At 54.9% G+C, this 20231-nt stretch overlaps 1 protein-coding gene across 1 annotated transcript; it reads right to left on the bottom strand.

Annotated features, from left to right (window-relative positions):
- Positions 1-5288: 5288 nt before the first annotated feature.
- LOC138094162 (SEC14-like protein 4) lies at positions 5289-17725 on the bottom strand. Its single transcript, XM_068990338.1, has 12 exons — positions 17647-17725; positions 15959-16034; positions 11708-11751; positions 11361-11420; positions 11045-11233; positions 9412-9507; positions 9028-9088; positions 8043-8126; positions 7613-7719; positions 7399-7538; positions 7132-7301; positions 5289-5428 (listed from the first exon to the last, which is right to left on the bottom strand). The coding sequence occupies exons 1-12, from the start codon at positions 17698-17700 to the stop codon at positions 5289-5291; spliced, it is 1221 nt and encodes a 406-aa protein (XP_068846439.1). The 5' UTR covers positions 17701-17725.
- Positions 17726-20231: the final 2506 nt, after the last annotated feature.

Here is a 20231-nt window from a genome sequence, read left to right on the forward strand (position 1 = left end):
AACCCTGCTGGGGGCGGGAAGAGGCCTAGGGAAGGCCTCCCGGACGAGGGCTCCGGGAGCCTTGAGGGTGCATGGAGCAAGATCAGGGAGGGATGATTCCCCGGTGGTCCAGTGGTTAAGACTGCGCTGCCCATGTAGGCGGCCTGGGTTTCATCCCTGGCCAGAGAACTAAGATCCTGCGTGCTGCATGGTGTGGCCAAAACTTTACAAAAAAGATTGGGGAGGAAGTCCAGGCCGAGCAAAGGCAGGGAGGAAGGACAGAGCTTGATGAACTGGTGAGTTCAGGTTGTTGGGGTGGGGGGAGATGCGGTTAAGGCCCATTGTGGCCAAGTCCCAGAGGACCTGGTCAGCCACCACTGAGAATGACCCCTCTTGGAGGGAAACGGGTAGCCAGTGGAGGGCTTATGGAGGGAACCATGGGATCAGATTTTCATTTCAGGGATTTTTTTCTGGTTGCCCTGTGGAGTGTGGACAGAAAAGGGCAGGAAGAGGCATAGAGAAATTCACAGGCTCCTTTCTAAACATCCAAGCAAGAGATGACAGATGCCCAGACCAGGGCAGTGGCCGTGGTGCTGGGGGTGGAGTCCAGAGGTATTTAGTGAGCAAGCCAGCAAGCTGAGAACCAGGACACGAACCCCGGTCGGACCCCCTCTTTCTGCCTCTGCAGACGGCCCCAAACAGCCCAGGGCCTGCTGAGCTTGGCTTCTTGGGTCTCAAAGGCACTGCATTCCTGAGCGGAGTGCCGAGAGACCCAGTTCCTGCTTCCTTGGGGACAGAGGCCCTGCCGGCCCAACACCGCCCTCTGATGGCCGAAGGCGAGGTTGCCGCAGTCACCGCAGCACTGCCTCAGCCCAGGCCTGTCGTAGCCGCCTTCTCTCTGAAGCCTCCTGATGCAAAGCCCATCCACCGAGCGTGCTCAGCAAGCTCCGTGCTGTCTGCACAGATGGCCCTGGGTTCACGTCTCATCTCCTCCTCTTTTTTTTTTAAATTTATTTAAAAATTAAATTATTTTTGGCTGCTCCAGGTCTTCATTGCTGCATGCAGACTTTCTCTCTAGTGGCAGCGAGTGGTGGCTTCTCTTGTAGAGCAAGGGCTCCAGGGCGCGGGGGCTTCGGGAGTTGCAGCTTGCCGACTCCAGAGCTCAGGCTCAGTAGCTGCGGCTCAAGGGCTTAGTTTGCTCCACGGCCCGTGGGATCTTCCTGGGCTGGGAATCAAGCCTGTGTCCCCTGCACCGGCAGGCGGGGTTCTTAACCTCTGGGCCACCAGGGAAGTCCTCTCCTCCTCTTCATGTTGTTCATCGACCTGAAAATTCCCTTCCCGCCCTGACCCTCACTTTCCCCAGCTTCTGGAGGCGAAGCTTCAGCCCAGGCCTGGCGCCCAGTCGTGGGGGCAGAGCTGGAGTGGAGTCATGTCCCACGGAGGCACAAATGTACAGGCAGCTTTGTCCAGACCCTGGGAATCTCCACCCCACCCCCAGGAACCCAGCTGTTTGCCCAGTCCGGCTGTGTGCCCCCTGCCCCAGGCTGGAGCTCCCTGGCCGGGGCCCACCGTCCCACATGGACCCTCCCTTCCCCTGAGAGGCCGGGCAGGGCCGCTGCCGGGAGCTGACCAAAGTTCTGGATCCACCTCTGCCACTTCACACGGAGCTTCTGGCCAAGGCTCTCCCCCTCCCCGAGTCTTGGTTCCCGGACCTGTAAAATGGGCTGTAATTCCTGGGTGCTTCAGGGTTGCATATAAAGGCTCTGTGCAAACTGGAGTGCTATGCCACAGAGCGCTGGTGAAGCTGGCTGTCTCACAGGGATGCCCCCTTCAGCCGGGGCTTTTGGAAGGTGAGTGGACAGCAGTGGAGATGTGAGGGGCACGAGAGCCTTTCCAACTACATCCAAAAAACCCCTGTAGGCCCCTCGCCTCTATCCCTCCCCTGGCCGCCCCCCCCCCCCCCCGCCGCGCCCCCCGCCGCACACCCCCCCCACCCCCCGCCCCCGCCCCCGCCCCGTCAAGGTCTTGCAGCTTTGCAGCCAGGAGGACTGGGATGGCAGGCCCCGCCTCCACCCCCTGAGCAGGTCAAGTCTGGGAGATTTGCCATCCTTTCCTGACAAACAACAGGGCCGTTTTGCAACCTGCCTTAAAAAATGGTTTTGCTTTGTTAATAACTGCCATATGTGTGCACACAGAAATGACAAGCATCAGAGAGCCACTAGCAGCGCCACTCAAGAACCCTTCTGGCTTCCCTCCAGCCTCAAACACCCCACAGGCGCCCTCACCCCATTCCTCCATCTGGAAGGCCCGTTGCATCTGGCTCCTGCCCCTCTAAGCCCACGTGATGGCACCCTCCCACCTGATGATCACAGGAGTCACTTCTGCCTCCCTCGCTGTAGGCGGGCTTTCCATTAGCGGAGTCAAACCGGTCCAGGGTCCCCAGGATCCCCACGGCCTGCAGTGCCCGGCACCGGGCACTCAGTAAACATTGATGAATGAGTGAACGAACAAGAAAACAAGCTCTGGATAAACCAGCTCCTTTCTGGGCTACTTCCTTTTTAAATTTTTTTTTTTTTCAAAAGGAATTTTTTTTGGCTGCACTGTGCAGCATCTGGGATCGTAGTTCCCTGACCAGCGATTGAGCCCAGGCCTTTGGCTATGAGAGCACGGTGTCCGAACCACTGGGAATTCATCCCCATCCTATTTGTTTTAAGTGTTGAGACACAGGGATGGAGGTTGCTGAAGACATGCTCCCTCTCTAGCTCCTGAAGTGCCCCCTCCAGGTAAGCAGATTCTGCCCTCACGGCTGAACACAAGATGCTCTCGGCCAGCTCTGGGATTCAGTCGCCGTGGCAGCACCTGACCCCCACGTCACAGCCATGTCTGTGTAAATTCTTTGTGGTCAGAGCTTCGGAAAACCTCTGTGCTTGGGACAGAGCAGTCTTTGCTGCCTGCAAGCAAACCACGCGAGGCAGTGCTGAGGGTTAGGCAGTCGGCTCTGGGTGGTTAGAAAGGCCAGGGTCAGCGTTCATATCCACAAACCAAGGTGAGGGACATGAAGGTGCCAGGAAGGCACTGGGAGTCTCCGTCATGACAGTTGTGCCCAGTGAAACCTGGCACAGGGTCCCCCTGCCGCCGTTGGCTGTGCCCTCCACAGCCTGCCATGGGCGGTGGGAAGATGGCCCTGGGAAGCCAGGACCCCGAGGGCTCTAGAGGTCCCTTCAAGTGGGAGGCTGCACAGAGGGTGACCTGTGCAACTGGGGTGATGGGAAAGCCTACCACATCCGGGATGTGGGAATGCTCTTGGACATGAGATGCTGTGTGACTTTTCTCCTGATGGCCCCAGGCTGCCCCCTTGGTATGGTGAGGCAGTTTTTGTTTTTTTTTTTAATTTTCTTGCCAAATGATTGAAACACTCCTTTGGACCAGAGTGCCTTGCAGCGTTGGCTTGTGACATTCAGTTTCTTTCCTTCTTAAAGATTTTTGATGTGGACTATGTCTTTTAGTCTTTATTGAATTTGTTACAACATAGCTTCTGCTTTATGTTTTGGTTTTCTAGCCCTGAGGCATGTGGGACTTTTAACTCCCCGATCAGGGATTGAACTCACACCCCCTGCATTGGAAGGTGAAGTCTAACCACTGGACTGCCAAGGAAGTACTGGCATTCAGTTAGTTTGCTTTGCATGGCTGCAGAGACCTTGCTCAGACTCTGTGCTCCATCGTTCCTGGTAGATGGGGGACTGGGTCCACAGAAGGAGGCCTGGGGTCTATAGGACCTCACCTGGCTCACCGGAAGACCCGCACCTTCCCAAGCATCATTATGTCCTTGCCTAAAACAGGCTTTGGGAAATCAAGAAACCTCTTATTAACCAGGGAAGACGAGAGCACAGAGTTTGAGAGTGCGGAAGGGACCAGAGGCGGGCTTCTTGCTAGCAAAGCACCTAGAGGGTGGGGCTCAAGGAGGCTCCCAGTCCCTGGGAAGGGCCTGGGCGGCCAGGATGCTAGTGCTTGGCAGCAAGGACCCCTTTCACAGGGACGTCTGGCCACTCACTCCCAGGGACGTCACCCGAGTGGCCAGCAGGGATCCAGAGCCGGGGGTCGGGTCTTCAGAGGTACTGGGGGCCGCTGGCCTGGCCCAGCCAGAGGGCAGGGGGCAGGGTGAAGGCTGGCAGGGCGGCATGCCCATCCAGCCAGGTGGATGGCTTCACTGACAACTAAGAGTCAACCCCAGAGCCCAGTCAGCTTGGCAGCTTCCTGCTGGGTGCAGTCCTTCCAGCAGAGCAGGCAGTGGTCCTGACTGTGGGCTGAGGGCCCCGGGAGAGCCAGCCATTGAGGAACAAAGCCTTCACTGGCCTGCTGCTGAGTCGCATTTGGGGAGCGGGAGGAGGAGGGCTGGCAGCCGACCTTCAGCTGTCCCCCTGGTGAGACGCAAAGATGGAGGAAAAGCCTGATGGTTCTCCTAAGGAGCAAGTCCGAGTCCAGGCTGGGCGCCCTGGGATGGCAGCTCCACTCTGCACCCCAGCACGCCCACTGCATCTCCCTTCAGCTCTGCTTGGGTCCTGGCCCCACTCAGAGCCAGAGAGAAACCAGGCTGAAGGTCGGCTGGATCACAGTGGGTGGGGGCGGGGTGGGGGACGCGGGGAATTCCCGAGAGACTCGGCTCTGCGGAAGGCTGTGTGTGGCTCTTCCCCCGATGGCTGTCCCTGCCAGGGCTCACTCTCTATTTCTGATTTTCCCTCCAAAGGCAGTAGAGCCAACCCGGACAGCTGACGCTCTGTCAGAACAGAGACCACCCCCCGCCCCAGCCCCGCTCCAGCCCTGCCCATCCCTCTCCCCAGCCGCCTCCAGCCGGCCCTGGGGCGCATCCCTGCTGAGCCCCTACTTGTGGAGAATGGGGCTTCCCTGCTCTTCAGGCCTGAGCAGTGCTCTCTGCAGCTGGGGCTCAGGCACACCCCTCCAAACCAAGGTCAGGCGTGGATGTGCCCTAGGATGCGGGGACCTGGTCGGGAAGGACACAAGGGCAGCTTCTGCAGGCAGAACCTTCCCTCCTGGACACCGACTCATCCTCAGGGTTCTCTCTGTGAACAGGGGATGCGGTATCCACCAGGATCTTCCTGTGATCCACACACTGGGGGTCCCCTTCCTGCTGGGCCGCCGAGCCAGGCGGGCCCACAAGGAGCTGAGACAGCGAGGTGAGGTGAGGTGGGAGGCTCTCTGTGGTCCCCTCCAGCACCGCTCTGCCTGGAAGGGCAGGGACAGGGCAGGGTGCTGAGGGGTCGGAGAGCTCGGGCACAGGGGCGGCGGGGTCTTCACTGCAGTGGGGACTGTCTTGAGTCCTCGAGACCCTGAATCTTCTCCTCAGAGGCCTTGTCGGGCAGCAGCACCTCTACGGTGTAGCTGATCTTCTTGGCGTGTATCAGGCTGTAGGTGTTGTCGAAGCGCAGGACATCTGCAGAGACAGAGGAGGAAGCAGGCAAAGCAAGCCCAGCATAGCTGCACACCCAGGTGCCCTTGGGAAGGGGCCGCCCAGGACCGTGGGTGGGGCGGGCGGGTCAGCCACGGCCTGGGTCCCAGCCCATGCCTCCCGACTATCTCCCTGGCTGATGCTTGTGCTAACCGCAGGAGTCACAGTAACCGCCAGCACGCGTCACGTCAGGGCTCACAGCTCCCTGAATCCTCAAAGTGGCCCCACGGAAGTATGATCATAGCCACGTTACGGATAAGGAAACGGGCTTACGGAGGTTGATAAGACCTTCTGATGATTCCAGAGCAAGGGAGGGGAGGGACTGGGATTCCCTTATCCTGATGTTCCAACCCAGAGGGGATCCCTACTTTCCCCATCAGTCACTTTCTCGTGTCTTAAAAAAATTTTTTTTTAAAATATTTTTATTTTACTTATTTGGCTGCACCAGGTCTTAGCAGTGGCATGGGAAGACTTTTCTGCGGCATGCAGGATCTAGTTCACCGATCAGAGATCGAATCCAGGTCTCCTGCACTGGGAACGCAGTCTCAGCCACTGGACCACCTAGGAGGTCCCTAAAATTTCTATTACTTAAAAAAAAACCACACTTCTGGGTGCTGCTGTGCAGCATGTGGGATCCTAGTTTGTCAACCAGGGGGACAACAAGATCCTATTTCCTGGCTGTGCGCTCAGATAGGCATGGCGGCCCTCTCATACCTGGCCATCGTTGGGAGGGGCCCGGAGCCCAGGCAGGTGGTGGGCTGTGACCCCTGCATTGGAAGTGCAGAGTCCTAACCACTGGACCACCAGGAAGTCCCTCTTATGTCTCTTTTAGAGGCATTTTGTTCACCGCCAAGGTCCAACATGAGTCTGGATCTGATGAGTCATCCGGGGTTCTGTCTGCACCCTTCTAATCCCTGCTTTGCACAGAAAAGTGAACTGAGCATGCCTGGCTCATACACTCAGTTGTGTCTGACTCTTTGTGACGCCATGGACTGTAGCCCGCCAGGCTCCTCTGTCCATGGGATCTCCCAGGCAAGAATACTGGAGTGGGTTGCCATTTCCTCCTCCAAGGGATCCTCCCGACCCAGGGATCAAACCCATCCCACGCCTCCTTCATTGGCAGGTGGATTCTTTACCACTAGCACCACCTGGGAAGCCCTGGTTGAGCCCATTCTCCTTCTCCAGGGACCATCAACCTTGTGCTGTTCCCCGCAGAGGTGGGAGGTCAGCGATAGCCCTGGGCAACACCGCTTCTGCCAAAACCGACGAGCCCAAGAGGCCTAGGAATGGGGGACAGACACCTGGAAGGGCCATCTCCTCGGGTGGTCCACGCAGGTGGGCAGCCTGGGAGCCCTGATGCTGAGCCCATGGCTGTTTTCCAGCTGTCTCTCATTTAGCCTGTCGAGTGCGGTGAAGGGTCTTCCCAGGAGCTGAGTCCACGGGGCTGCCAACCCTGCGCTCCACCACACCTCTCCGCTCTTGTACCCACACCTGGGAGCCTCTCCTCAGATCCAACACCTGAAGCTGATGCCCCGGCGTCCAGGGTATCTAGGGGCTTGCACAGACCCCCACACCCACCCCGAGAGCTGGAAATAGGAGCAAACAGAGGGGCCAGACCGGCAAGAGATGTCAGATCATTTCTCCGCCATGAGGAGGAAAGCGACCCCAGCGAACCCTGTAGCTCTTACAGACGCCGGCTTCCGTGCAGGTGAGGCTCCCGTCCTCTGGCACCATGTGGGCATTGTAGCGCTGGCTGGCCAGCACCTCCGTCATCTCTCTGGCCCGCTGCCGCTCCCCCATCTTAGTCTTCAGGAAAACCCCAAAGCCGATGTCCCCTCCATCTGACGCAAACTGCCACCTGCAGGGGACAGGGCCCCACTGACCGCCACCTGCCTGGGCTCCGGGCCCCTCCCAACCACGCCCAGGTGTGTGTGTGTTGGGGGCACCGTGCCCACCTGAGCACGCAGCCCGGGAACAGGATCTCGTTGTCCACCTGCAGGGAGGAGCCTCGGCCCACGGTCGCCTGGTGGTCGTACTGCACCCTCACGTGGTTGCGCAGGTAGTAATGCTGGGGCACGTCGCCCCCATAGTTGATCTGTGGGCGAGGGTGGTGAGCGGGCACCGCACCACGGCCATCTCCCCTCCCTCCCTGTCCTCTGGGCACCGGACCTTGGTCAGGCACTTGGGGTTGCCGTCGGGGTCAGTCATGGTCCCCCCAAACTCCACGGGCAGCTGGTCAGGGCTGATGAACTTAGGCAACTCTTGCTTCCAGTTGCCTGTGGGGACAAAAGTGGGGCTCTGTGGGGGGTGTCAGGGGCTCAACAGAGGGCAGTGGGGCCAAGCCCAGGGAGAGACCTGATGTATCCTACACGGCTCCCCTGGGCACCAACTCCTGAGAACACCCAGGAGCTCCGCATGGCCACCCAGGCCATCGTCTAGGGCCCGAAGCCTCGAATGAATGTGCAAAGTTCATTGAGGGTCGGGCCAAGGTCAGGGCCTGAGTAAAGAGGAGGAGCTACAGAGAAATGGAGCCTCTGGCATCAGCCTCTGCTTCCAGGCAGATGCAGAGGCGTCACAGCTGGGAGGCCGGGTCACTCACCTCCCATAATCACCATCTTCCTTCGGGTCTCCTCACCCATGAACGACTTGACCAAGTTGAAGGCCACGGGGAACAGCTTGGGGGCTGGAACACACAAACTCCCTTGAGAAGCTGGACCGGAGAGGACCTGGATACACAGGTCACAGCGAAAGGCATGGGTGGGACATGGGTTGGACAAACCCAGATGCTGCCATTTCCTGCTGTGAGACCTTCAGCTACTCACTCACCCTCTCTGAGGCTTAGCACTCCTAACTGAAAAGTGGAGATCAGAAGAAACAGTAAATGGTTGCCTCCTCTTCCCCTGTGGTAGGGCATCAGCAATGTTGATTCCCCAGGGGCGCCTCTTCCTTTCCACACTCTCAGCTTGCCCACGTTGCCTTGGCACCCTCTTGGGTGCAAGTAGGGGGCATCTGCACTCGACCTCATGTTCCAGCAGGATGACTCAAGCTTACTGGGTGCTTTCTATGGGCCAGGCTCTGTGCTACACTTTCCCCACAGACTATCTCATGTAACCTCACAGCTGTCGTATAGGGAAGGTGCCACTGTATCCCCATTTTACAGAATGGGAAAACTGAGGCTCAATGAGGTGGCATTGATTTGCTCCATAGACTTGATGGGAAGCCAGATCATCTGGCCCTAGAACATGTGCAGCGAGCCCTTTGTCATGTAGCCGTTGCAGGCACGGACTCTTTCCACTCCATGGAGTCTCAGTCCATGGACTCTCTGATGCCAGTCCCCAACCAGGTCAGTAAAGAAAATTACAGTAAACATTTAGAGACATGGCGTATTTGACATTGCTGCAGCACACGAGAGCGTGATTTTGTATATTCCAAAAGAATCAGCGAAGGACTGCGCTGAACAAACAAAGACCCATTCTCCACCCAGGAGGGTTTGACAGTCCCAGGTCGGGGTGGCTTCCCCGCTGTCCCCCTCCCCCATTCCTCACCCTTCCCACCCCAGGAGGTCATCCCCATGGTGGGCTCACCTCGAACAACAATTAAATTCTTCATCGTCTCCGGATAATTTGCTTCCAGAATGGCAAAAAACTGTGGGGTCAAGAAGGGTCTGAGCGAGGCCAGCTTCCAACACCTCCAGCCCCCGGATTTCTGCGGCCCCTGATGCTGCTGAGACGCGAGCCCCCAAGAGCCCCCTCCCCCACCCCAGGAGCCCATCCCGTCCTCCCAGGGAGCATGGCTGTCATCCTCAGCGGAGCTCTTGTTCAGACTCTTTCTCCTTGGAGGCTGGATCCCCAGGTCAGCTTCACTGGCTTCTGTCTGGGGCCCCTGGGAAGTGACCCCGCCTCCATGGACCGGAAGCTGGTGTGGGCAGTGTGGCTCCCTGTTGTCTTGGAGCCAATGGCCAACCTCACCTGCTGGTAAACCTCCACCGCTGGCTTCCAGAGGTGTCTCAGGCTCAGCCCTTCCATGTCAAAGACCATCACGGCGGTGTCGACCCTCCTGCCCAGCTGCACAGGGCAGAGTAGGTACTTGGGTCAGATGACGGCTCCAGCCAGGAGATCCTGGGCAGAGAGTGCCCCCGAGGATCCCTCCCTCCACTGACCTGCCCCCTCCCCCAGCTGCCCACAGCATTTTCCAAACAGACAGGGCCCATCCAGGGTCTAAGGAGGTGCCACCTCTGAGCCTTAGCGTGGTGGCCCTCACACACTGTTCAACACTGTAGCCTGGAATGAGTTAACTGTAATTAAAGACATCATTTGTTCACTGGGCATCTTCACGTCCAGTAGTATCCTTGTCAGCCAGTGATGCAGCCCCACAGGTGAATCTAAGCCAGAACTGCTGCTGGGGGGCTGTGTGGCTTTGAAAGTGTTAGTCGCTCAGTCATGTCTGACTTTGAGCCCAGGGACTGCAGCCCGCCAGTCTCCTCTGTCCATGGACTTCTCCAGGCAGGAATACTGGAGTGGGTTGCCATTCTCCCCTCCAGGGGATCTTCCCAATCCAGGGATCGAACCTGGATCTCCCTGCATTTCAGGCAGATTCTTTACCATCTGAGCCACCAGGCCTTGGGTAGATTTTTAACCCCTCTGACCCTTACTTTTTTCCTCTGTAAGATGGGGATAATTCCAGGCCCTGAGAGATCAGCTGTGAGGATTCAACGAACCCAGGGTCCGGTGCTTGGCCAGTGCCTGTTTAACAGATACTAACTAGTGCCACCGTCACCTTAACTGCTGGCTCCAAGTGGAAACGTCTGTGAAGTGGGAGACCCTGCTTTGAGCCTATAAGTGAGCCATCTACATGAGAACACACAGGCACGACACACAGCATTAGGTAATTCTCTCCTGCCTGCCACAAATCTCGGTGGAGGATCTGTTTTGTGCCCTGCTCTGTGCCAGATGCTGGGGATGCAGGCCCTGTCCTTGTGTGGAGTCCCATGGGGACACATATATATTAGCCATAATATCCCACAATGCCATAACAGCTTTAGACACTTAGACTCACAAAACCAACCCGGCCACACTTGGCATTAGATTCCCTCTGAAGGCTAGTGACCAGGAAGCACAGAGTCAGGGGCCATGAGAAGCCCTGCAAAGGCGGGTGTGGTCCTTCTTGGCTTAGAAGCCCCGTGCCCCACATATTTTGGTAGTAACTCCCTAGAGGCACCAGGGATGTGCCTAGATTGAAGGGTCACCAGCTTTTGGGGATGCCCAAAGCAATGGGATTCACAGTTACACAATCAAGGGACATCTTTTCTGTAAGCAAAGCTGACCACACATTGTTCCCAGGGATCCGGGGGAACAGAGCTAGAGGATTCGTAGCACCAAGGTCAGCGTCTCACCTGAGGTCAGAGGGGAAGGGCTTTGGCCACCCTTGGTGTGCACTAGCAGAGAATGGTGCTCGTGTCAGACGCTCGTGCAAGTGTGACGGCAGGAGAAGCAGAGCCCAGTGTGCTGGAGGCCAGGGAGGAGCGGGTGCCTCCCTCGCGGGCCCTGGTGCCAGCCTTTAGACAGACGGGACCCGCCATGTGCCCTCTGCCTGCTCGCATACCTTCTGACTCTGCTGCTCACACTCGTGCAAAAGCAGCTCGCAGACCCTGATGCGCTTCCGGATCAGCTCCTGCTTGGAGGCTGATAGGAGGAGGCCCTTGGGGTCCATGGTCCCGATGATGTCGAACCACACGGGGCAGCCCTCGTAGTCGTAGCCGCACAGGCCGCCGGCGTCGTACCGCTGGACCACCTGGACACGGGGTGAGGTCCCGACTCGAAGCAGCCCGCCAGGCCAGGTCCCCACTCCCTCGGGCGGCTGGACGCGGTGGGTGAGTTGAGGGGGCGGCAGTAGCCTGGGGGACCCCACGTGGGCTCACCTCTGAGGGCTTCCACTCGAGGATGTTGTCCAGGTCCTGTTGTTTGCGGAACTCCACATGCTGCGGAGGCATGGCTGGACTTGCAGACTGCCTGCCCCAGAAGTCACAGGCCATGCCCCTCTGCCCACGGACACCAGGATCCCGCCAGAGCCACCCCAGGAGCCACCAACATAGGACTGGGGGTGGGAACGCCAGGACGAGGGCTGCGGGGGACCCGCGTCTGAGGCAGAAAGGGATGGAGGGTGAAGGACTGGGCAAGAGTCCCCGGCCTCTGTCGATAATCCCTGGGGATAATTCCGGGGGTGCAACGTGTAGGAGACAGGATGCTCGTGAGCACGGGGTCTCACCTTACGGAGCATGTCCTCTGATCTCTGCAGGTCAAAGTTCCGGGCTGCAAGAAGGAGTGGTAAGAGGAGGCTGGAGGCAGAATGCAGCCTAAGCTATTCTCTGACAGCTCATAAAGAGATAAGCTCCAGGGGCAAGGAAGGTACACCGTCCTGATGCTCCAGGAATACACTGGGAGTCGAATTTTTTTTTTTAAAGCAAGGATCTTTTATCCTCTCGAAGACTGTGGAAGGCCCCTGATTTCATTTTCCAGGACTTAAAAAAAAAGATTTATTGAAGCATAGTTGATTTATAATGTCATATTAATTTCTGCTCTACAGCAAAGTGATCCAGTTATACATACATATATGTTCTTTTTCATAATGGTTTCCTATAGGATACTGAATATAGTATCTAGTAGCAACGGCACCCCACTCCAGGACTCTTGCCTGGAAAATCCCATGGACGGAGGAGCCTGGTGGGCTGCAGTCCATGGGGTCGCGAAGAGCTGGACACGACTGAGTGACTTCACTTTCACTTTTCACTATCATGCACTGGAGAAGGAAATGGCAACCCACTCCAGTGTTCTTGCCTGGAGAATCCCAGGGACGGGGGAGCCTGGTGGGCTGCCGTCTCTGGGGTCACACAGAGTCAGACACGACTGAAGCGACTTAGGAGCAGCAGCAGCAGCAACGATTGCCAAGGCAACGATATTTATCACATTGCATAGTCATATTCCTCAGAGTCAGACATGACTGAAGCTACTTAGCAGCAGCAGCAGCATATGCTATCCAGGCCTTTATTTTTTTAGATATTTATTTATCTGGCTGTGCCGGGTCTTAGCAGCACACAGGCTTTTGAGCCTTTGTTGCAGCACGTGGGATACTTAGTTGTGACGGCATGTAGCATCTAGTTCCCTGACCAGGGATCAAACCAGGGCCCCCTGCATTAAGAAAGAGCTCAGAGACTTAGCCACTGGACCACCAGAGAAATTCCTCCAGGCCTTTTAAACTTGTTCACTCTAGAGCTGATCTAGCCTGCAACCTTTAACATCCCCCAGGAAGCAGAGATGCCCCTGGTGTTAGGAGGGGTAAGAGCATGGGCTTTGGAGTCAGATTTGAGCTTAAACTCTAGTTTTGTCCTCTTATTTGCTGTGCAACCATGAGTAAGTCACTTACATTCTCTGAGCCTTAGTTTATCTGGGACTATCATTTTAAGAGTTATTCAAAGGATGTCATGAAGGACTTTCGTCTTATAAATAACATTTGAACCTTTTCTGAAGCCCTTTTCTGCATCGAGATAGCCATACAATTTCTTATCTTTAACTCCATTAATGTGTTCGATGACACTGATAGGTTCTCCTTGCTTGTCTTTTGTTTTTGGCTGCATGACTTGTGGGATTGTCCTGATGAGGGAGCGAACCAGTGCCCCCTGAAGTGGAAGCTCTAAGTCTAACCACTGGACCACCAAGGAATTCCCTAGGTTTTCTGATGTTGAACACTTCTTGCATACCCAAGATAAACTCTCCTTGATACTACTGCATAATTTTAATACCTTCTTGGATTCTGTTATGCAATATTTTATTTAGACATCTTTACATTAGTAAGTGAAATGAGCCTAGCATTTCCTTTTATTGTCCTTAGCTAGCTTGGGAATCAAACGTGCCCAAGCCTCATAAAATAAATCTCACTCTTTCATATATTTGAAAACAACTCAAACAATTTGTATACCTAGAAATTAGCTGATATTAAAACTGGAGGAATTCACCTGCAAAACCATTTGTGGTCTGAGTTTGGAGGGGAGGGGGCGTTTTTATTACCATTTAAATGTCTTTCATATTTACTGATCTGTTGAGGGCTTTCCTTGTCTTCTTCCAGGAATGTATCCATTTCATTTAAATTTTCAAATTTGTTAGTGCATAAATCATACCTGATATTCTTTTATTGACTTTAAAAAAATCTGTGAGATGTCTCTAGGAGATTTTTCTGTTGAGAACCAGAGAGTGGTTTCTGGTCCTATAGACAGTGGTTTGGACACTGCTACTGGGTCCTCAAAACTTTTTTACTATGTGTCAGACGTGGAGTACTGGGCAGGCACAGTCCCTGCCCTCGTGGAGGTGGCATCCAAGAGGGAGAGATGGACCCAGACGAGGGATGGGGACAAAGGAAAACAAAGGAATCAGCCTCAGAGGGTCAGGAAGGCTCCTCTGCCTCCGGCTGAGCTCAGCCCTGGCCTTTGACCCTGTCTGGAGCCTGTGAGGCTGGGAGGAGACCTGAGCTGAAGGGGGCGGGGCCGCATCAGCAGATCTGCGGCACTGTGAAGGGGAGGCGTCGGACGCCTGCACCCTCTTCCCATCTCAGGTCCTTTTCCTTCCCCTGACCCAGCCGCCTGCAGCGCATACGGTTTCACTCTTTTATCTAAGACCCACGAGGTACCTGAAAAGCTGATTTTTAAACCCAAAAAGATTCAAAGGAGGAGGAGCGAGGTCTGAGGCTGTATCAAGTGGCTTTAAGAAATCTACCGTCCCCAAAATGGTCCAGATGAACCTACTGGCGGAGCAGGAATAAAGGTGCAGATGTAAAGAATGGATGTGTGGACTCAGGGAGGAAGGGGAGGCTGGGGCAAACTGAGGGAGCAGCCCTGACACACAGGCTCGCTGCGTAAAGCAGACAGGATGCAGGATGGGGGTGGGTGCTCGGGGCCTGATGACCCAGAGGGGCGGGATGGGGGGTGGGTGCTCGGGGCCTGATGACCTAGAGGGGCAGACAGGATGCAGGATGGGGTGGGTGCTTGGGGCCCGTGATGACCCAGAGGGGCGGGATGGGGGGTGGGTGCTCGGGGCCCTGTGATCGCCCAGAGGGGCGGGATGGGGGTGGGTGCTCGGGGCCTGATGACCTAGAGGGGCGGGATGGGGAGTGGGTGCTCGGGGCCCTGTGATCGCCTAGAGGGGCGGGATGGGGGGTGGGTGCTCGGGGCCCTGTGATCGCCCAGAGGGGCGAGAGGGAAGTGCAAGGGGAAGGGCATGTATGTGTACACAGAACCGATTCACTTTGTTGTACAGCAGAAACTAACAGCACTGTAAAGCAATTATACTCCACATTAAAAAAAAAGAAAAGAAATCTACTGTTCCAACTCCTTTTTTAGCTTGGGTGGGGAAAAAGACATTAAAATGACATGAAAAATGAAATAGAAACTGCCTCAGCCAAGAGGGCCTAAAAAGACAGGACAAGAAAATGGAATGTGGTGTCCTGGATAGGATCCCGGAATGGAAAAACACTAAGCAAGTCTAAATAAAACACAGATCTTAATTACTAATCACACAGCAATAATGGTTCATTAAAGGTCACAAACATACGTATGAAAGCAAAGTGTTAACGCGCAGCATCTATGGGAACTTTCTGTACTATCTTCACAACTCTTCTGTAAATCTTTCTAGAATGGTTCTAAAAAATAAAGTTTGTTCAAAAAAAAAAAAAACAACCAATGATCAAATGAAACAGAACAGAAGGGAGGCCTTCCTCTGTGCAGGCTCTGTGTGCGCCCATGACCTCAGGTGTGACTCACAGCATCTTGAAGGTAGAGACCAGCATTACACAGGCCAGGAAACCGAGGCAGCTTGTATGGGCACCCGGCTAGCAATCACTGTTCTGTCTGATTCCAGCCTGGCTTCTGACTTCTCTCCTGGCTCAAGCTCAAAAGCCATCCCATGGGATATGCTGAGATGACATGAACTTGATCCCCTAAGTTCTAGGGTGGTTTCTGTCATTCTAACTAATCTGCACTACTGTGGCAATTCCTAGAGGAAATTCCTCCTCTGCCTTTAATTACACCCATTCTCTGAATGTTCACTCGGCACTTGGTGTCAGGTCCCTGAGAGAACGACACCTGAAGCCCTGTCTTCAAGAAACTGGAGACAGACCCAAGGCAAGTCCTGAAGACAGTTCAGTGGTATTTACTCAAGACCTGGCCAGGCCTGTCATCCTGAGAATGTCCCAGGTGTCTCCCCTAACCCCACCTCACCCTGTTGCCCACCCATGCCAGGCACTACACCCTCTCATTTAATTCATAACACCCTTGGGGAGGTGGCCTTATGCTCACTTTATGGATGAAGAAACTGAGGCGCCGTAGGATTTTTGTGCTGTGCTGATTTGGACGGGAACTGAGATTCCAGCCCACTCTTGAGGGCTGTCCCCCAAAGTCTCCCACCCGCTTTCCTGAAGCACCCTCCATTCCCTGCCACCCTGTCAGCCTCCAATGACCCCAGCTGGCCTCACCTCGGAGCCAGCGCAGGAGGAAGTAGTCATCAGCCTTGGGCAGTGTGGGGAGCAGGTCCTGAAGGTTGTCCCGGAACTGAAGGAGGGGATGAAATGGTCAGAGGGGCTCCCACAATTCCAACCCTGTCCCAGACCTTCCCAGCCTCAGTCTGCCGGTCAGTCCTGCCCAGGGACCCTGCAGAGTTAGCAGCACGTGCCCGGACCAGGTTGCGACCTGGGAATGGGCCAGCCCTCAGCCCACCATGGCAGGAAGAGTAGGATTCTTCTCAAACCTGAGGGGTTCTTTGTCCCACAAGACCCTTGTTCTGTAGGTTTGAGGGAGGGTTGTGCCATCTCTGTTTTTATAAACATCCCTGGTGAATCTGATGCAGGCCCACCAGAACATTCTGGAGACGTTGCCTGTATATTGCATCATGAGGGTCAGGACTTGGAAGCAAGTAGCTTAACCTTTCTGATACTCAGCTTCCTTGTCTATGAAGTGGGGATAATGATACATTTGTGCCAGTCAAAGGATTTTGTAAAGGTAAAGGCTTTAGATTCAGGCCTGGCTTGCAGCAGGTGCCAGGTACATGTGGGGCTCACAAACCAGGAGCCTCAAAAGAAACCCTTCTCCAGCGTCTGAAACTGCCCTTTCACAGGCTTAAGGTGTGAGCCACGGCTGTGATTGGAGAAGGAAATGGCAACCCACTCCAGTATTCTTGCCTGGAGAATCCCATGGACAGAGAAGCCTGGTGGGTTACAGTCCATAGGGTCGCAAAGAGTCAGGCATGACTGATGGACAGAACAGCAACAGTTGCGATGCCCCCCTGTCCCCCGCCGTTGCCACCCTGAATTCACAGCTTCCAGCCTCTGGCCATCTGCAAACTGATTTTTTTTTTTGGCCATGCCACAGGGTTGTGGGATCTTAGTTCCCTGACTAGGGATTGAACCCAGGCCACAGCAGTGAGTCCTAACCACTGGATTGCCAAGGAATTCCTGGCAAACAGAATTAATGCTGTAGCACCTAAGACCTCCTCATGGTTAAGACACTACCAGGTGAGGCCCAGACTTCCCTGGTGGCTCAGACGGTAAAGCGTCTGCCTACAATGCGGGAGACCGGGGTTCAATCCCTGGGTTGGGAAGATTTCTTGGAGAAGGAAATGGCAACCCACTCCAGTATTCTTGCCTGGAAAATCCATGGACGGAGGAGCCTGGAAGACTACAGTCCATGGGGTCCCAAAGAGTCGGACACGACTGAGCGACTTCACTTTCACTTTCAGAGGAGTCCCATAGGACTGTCTTGATAGCACCAATCCCCCCATCCCCATTTCCCTTTAATGAAAACATTAACAATAGGGAGAAGGCCTGCCGCCTGGGGATTCAGAAAGCCGCGGAGGGAAACCAAGAAAACAAAGGTTGCAATCTGGGCAGGAGACCTGGGTGGCTGTCTGCCCAAGGCTGCCTCAGTGCAAAAGGCAGGGCCACCCTCCTCCACCTCCCTCAAGGGACAGGGCTCGGTGGCCAGGCGCCGGCAGAGGTGGACAGCGGGACTGAGTCGCAGAAAGGCCCAGAGAGGGGGGCTCCTGGCCCAGGTGGGTGCCCAGCTCCCTGGACAACCTGTGCGCTGGAGCCGACGGGTCCCCTTTTGCGGCTGTGCCCCGGGGGCTGCTCTGCCCCTGCCCCAGCCTCCCCCCTCCCAAGCTCCTCACCCGGGTCAGCGCCTCCTGCTGCTGGGGGCTCAGGTCCCCAACTCGGCCGCTCATTATGCCCTGAGCGCCGGTGTCCAGGACAGGTCTGCCCGCCCCGCCGCCCGGCCTGTTTTTGACGGGCGGGTCGGATGTTGATCCCGCCCCCACGCGCCAAAGAGCACCCCTCCTTCCAGCTTTGCGCCTCCGCTCAGGGCCTTTTCCCACAGTCGCGGAGGCACACCCTACCCGCGGCAGGGAGGTGACCCGCCCCAGAGGGATCCCGGAGCACAGACTCCGGGCGGGGCTTGGGGGGCGGGGAGGGCCACCAGGCTCCTCCCACCTCCCGGCGACCTCGTCCCAGGGGCTCCAACAGGGTCCCACAGGGACAGGCAAGACAGGGGGGCATCAGAGACACGTGGGCAACTTTCAGGGATCATACCAGATCTCCTTCCCAACAAACTTAATAAATTTGGTTCACCCCCCTGGTGGTCGCGTGCCTTTCTGCCAGCCTGCCCCTGGTCTTGACCACAGGCTGGGGGCTTGTCAGTGCTCCCTAGCCCGTAGGAGCTCCGGGAAATGCAGAATGGTTTCAGCCTTCAAGACAGCCTGGAGGAGGGACTTCCCCGGTGCTCCAGTGGTTAAGACTCCGCTCTGCCGATGCAGGGGGTGCTGGTTTCATCCCTGGTTGGGGAACTAGGATCCCACGTGCCCTGAGGTTTGGCAAAAAAAAAAAAAAAAAAAAAAGATGGTCCGGAGGATTGCATAAGGCAACCTGGGATGGGCTCCTAATCATAGTTATTACTGTCAAGACTCACCAGAGCAATGACCTACCGGGGTAGAGAGCTAAAAATGCATCCTCTCCCTCCCTTCCTGAAGCACCCTCCATTCCCTGCCACCCTGTCAGCCTCCAACGATCCCAGCTGGCCTCACCTTGGAGCCAGCGGGGCAGGAAGTGGTCATCAGCCTTGGGCAGTGTGGGGAGCTCCCTCCCCAGGGTGAGCTCCTCAGCCCAAAGCCTGGGACTGGGAGGTGACAGTGGGCAGATGGCAGCCCCGGGCGGGTGGTGGAGGGTTGGGAAGTCCAAGGTGCTGGGCAGCTGACACAGGTGTCCAGGGCGGCATCCGAGAGCCAGGCAGAGGTCACCAGGGATGGTGAGAAAACGCAGGTTGCCTGGGCAGGAATTTTCGAGGGAGAGGAGCAGGTGGGAGGTGAAGGTGAAGAGGGTGGTTAATCTGGTCACTGGAACCTTTACCCTCTGTCCTCACTTTTGGTTAAACCACGTTCTGCACTTTGCTGGCCAAGCTGGTGGCCTCCAGCCACGTGTGGCCAGGCACTGGGAACGTGGCTTGTCACTAGTACAAATGGAGATGAGCTGTAACTATGAAATGCACACCAGATTTTGAAGACAGCACTCCCCAAAATGAAAGAGTTCATTGATTAATTGTTATACAGATTACATGTTGAAGTAATTTTTTTGATATATTGGGTTAATATATTGTTAACATTAATTACACTATTTTTTTCACTTTTTAATAATCTATAATTTTTTTAATTAATAAACTTATTTTTAAGGGCAGTTTTGGATTCACAGCAAAATTGAGCAGCAAGTAGTATAGAGAGCTCTCATATACCGCCCCCACCCCGTCCCCTCACCCCACAGCCTCCCCCACTGTGGACATCCCCCACCAGAAGGGACATTTATTACAATCAATGACTTGGTGTTGTACATGCTATGGATTGGTCAATGTCTAATGACATATTCACCATCGTGGTATCATAGAGAGTAAATTCACAAGCTCACTACCCTAAAAATCCTCTGTGCCCTCTGCCTTCTCTGTTTTCACTTTTTCAAGAATGTGATGACCCGAAAATTTAAAATTACACGTGTGGCTCAACATTTGTGGCTTGCATTATATTTCATTTGGGCAGTACTGTCCTGGAGGGATTTTAAATCTTAAGGGGAAAAAAGAAAAAGAAATTACCAAAGGCTAAAAGAAAGTGAAAGCGCCGCTTACCATGTTTCTAGAAGGGGATGGTCTGCACTTAAAAACAATGACAGAAGCCGCAAAGGGCAATCAATTGGTTTGCCTATATAAACATACAAAAATCTGTGAAACAAGCAATGGAATTAAGGCATTAAGTCAATATTGGCTAATGTGAATTTGGGAAAAAATAAAATGAGACAGAAATTGATATCCTTATAAAGCAGGGGTCCCCAGCCTCTGAGATCTAATGCCTGATGATCTGAGGTGGAGCTGATGTAATAATAGTAGAAATCAAGGGCGCAATAAATGTACTGTGCTTGAATCATCCTGAAACCACCCCTCACCCCCTTGGGGTCTATGGAAAAATTGTCTTCCACAAAACTGGTCCCTGGTTCCAAAAGAGGTTGGGAAACGCCATTATAAAGAAGGCACACAAATTGATAAGAATGGCCAAAGGACACAAGGTGTCAGTTATCAGAAGACAGAATGTACAGAGGCAATAATCAAGTGGTTAGTGCTTAACCTCCAGGTCACCAAAGGAATATGTATACAAGCAATGATGCGCTTTTTCCTCCAACAAATCAGCAACAAAACAAAACAAACACAGAAATACACAGGCAC

This window comes from Capricornis sumatraensis, chromosome 17 (genome assembly GCF_032405125.1).
Source record: "Capricornis sumatraensis isolate serow.1 chromosome 17, serow.2, whole genome shotgun sequence".
NCBI lineage: Eukaryota > Metazoa > Chordata > Mammalia > Artiodactyla > Bovidae > Capricornis > Capricornis sumatraensis.

What these genes read in the sequence shown, in the direction of transcription:
- LOC138094162 (XM_068990338.1), bottom strand. Translation starts at nt 17,700, where the DNA reads ATGAGCGGCCGAGTTGGGGACCTGAGCCCCCAGCAGCAGGAGGCGCTG. An exon ending in CAGAGGACATGCTCCGTAAG is followed by an intron (nt 11,421 to 11,707) that starts GTGAGACCCCGT and finishes ATGCCTCCGCAG; the next exon opens with CATGTGGAGTTCCGCAAACA. An exon ending in ACCCCAAGTGCCTGACCAAG is followed by an intron (nt 7,539 to 7,612) that starts GTCCGGTGCCCA and finishes CCTCGCCCACAG; the next exon opens with ATCAACTATGGGGGCGACGT.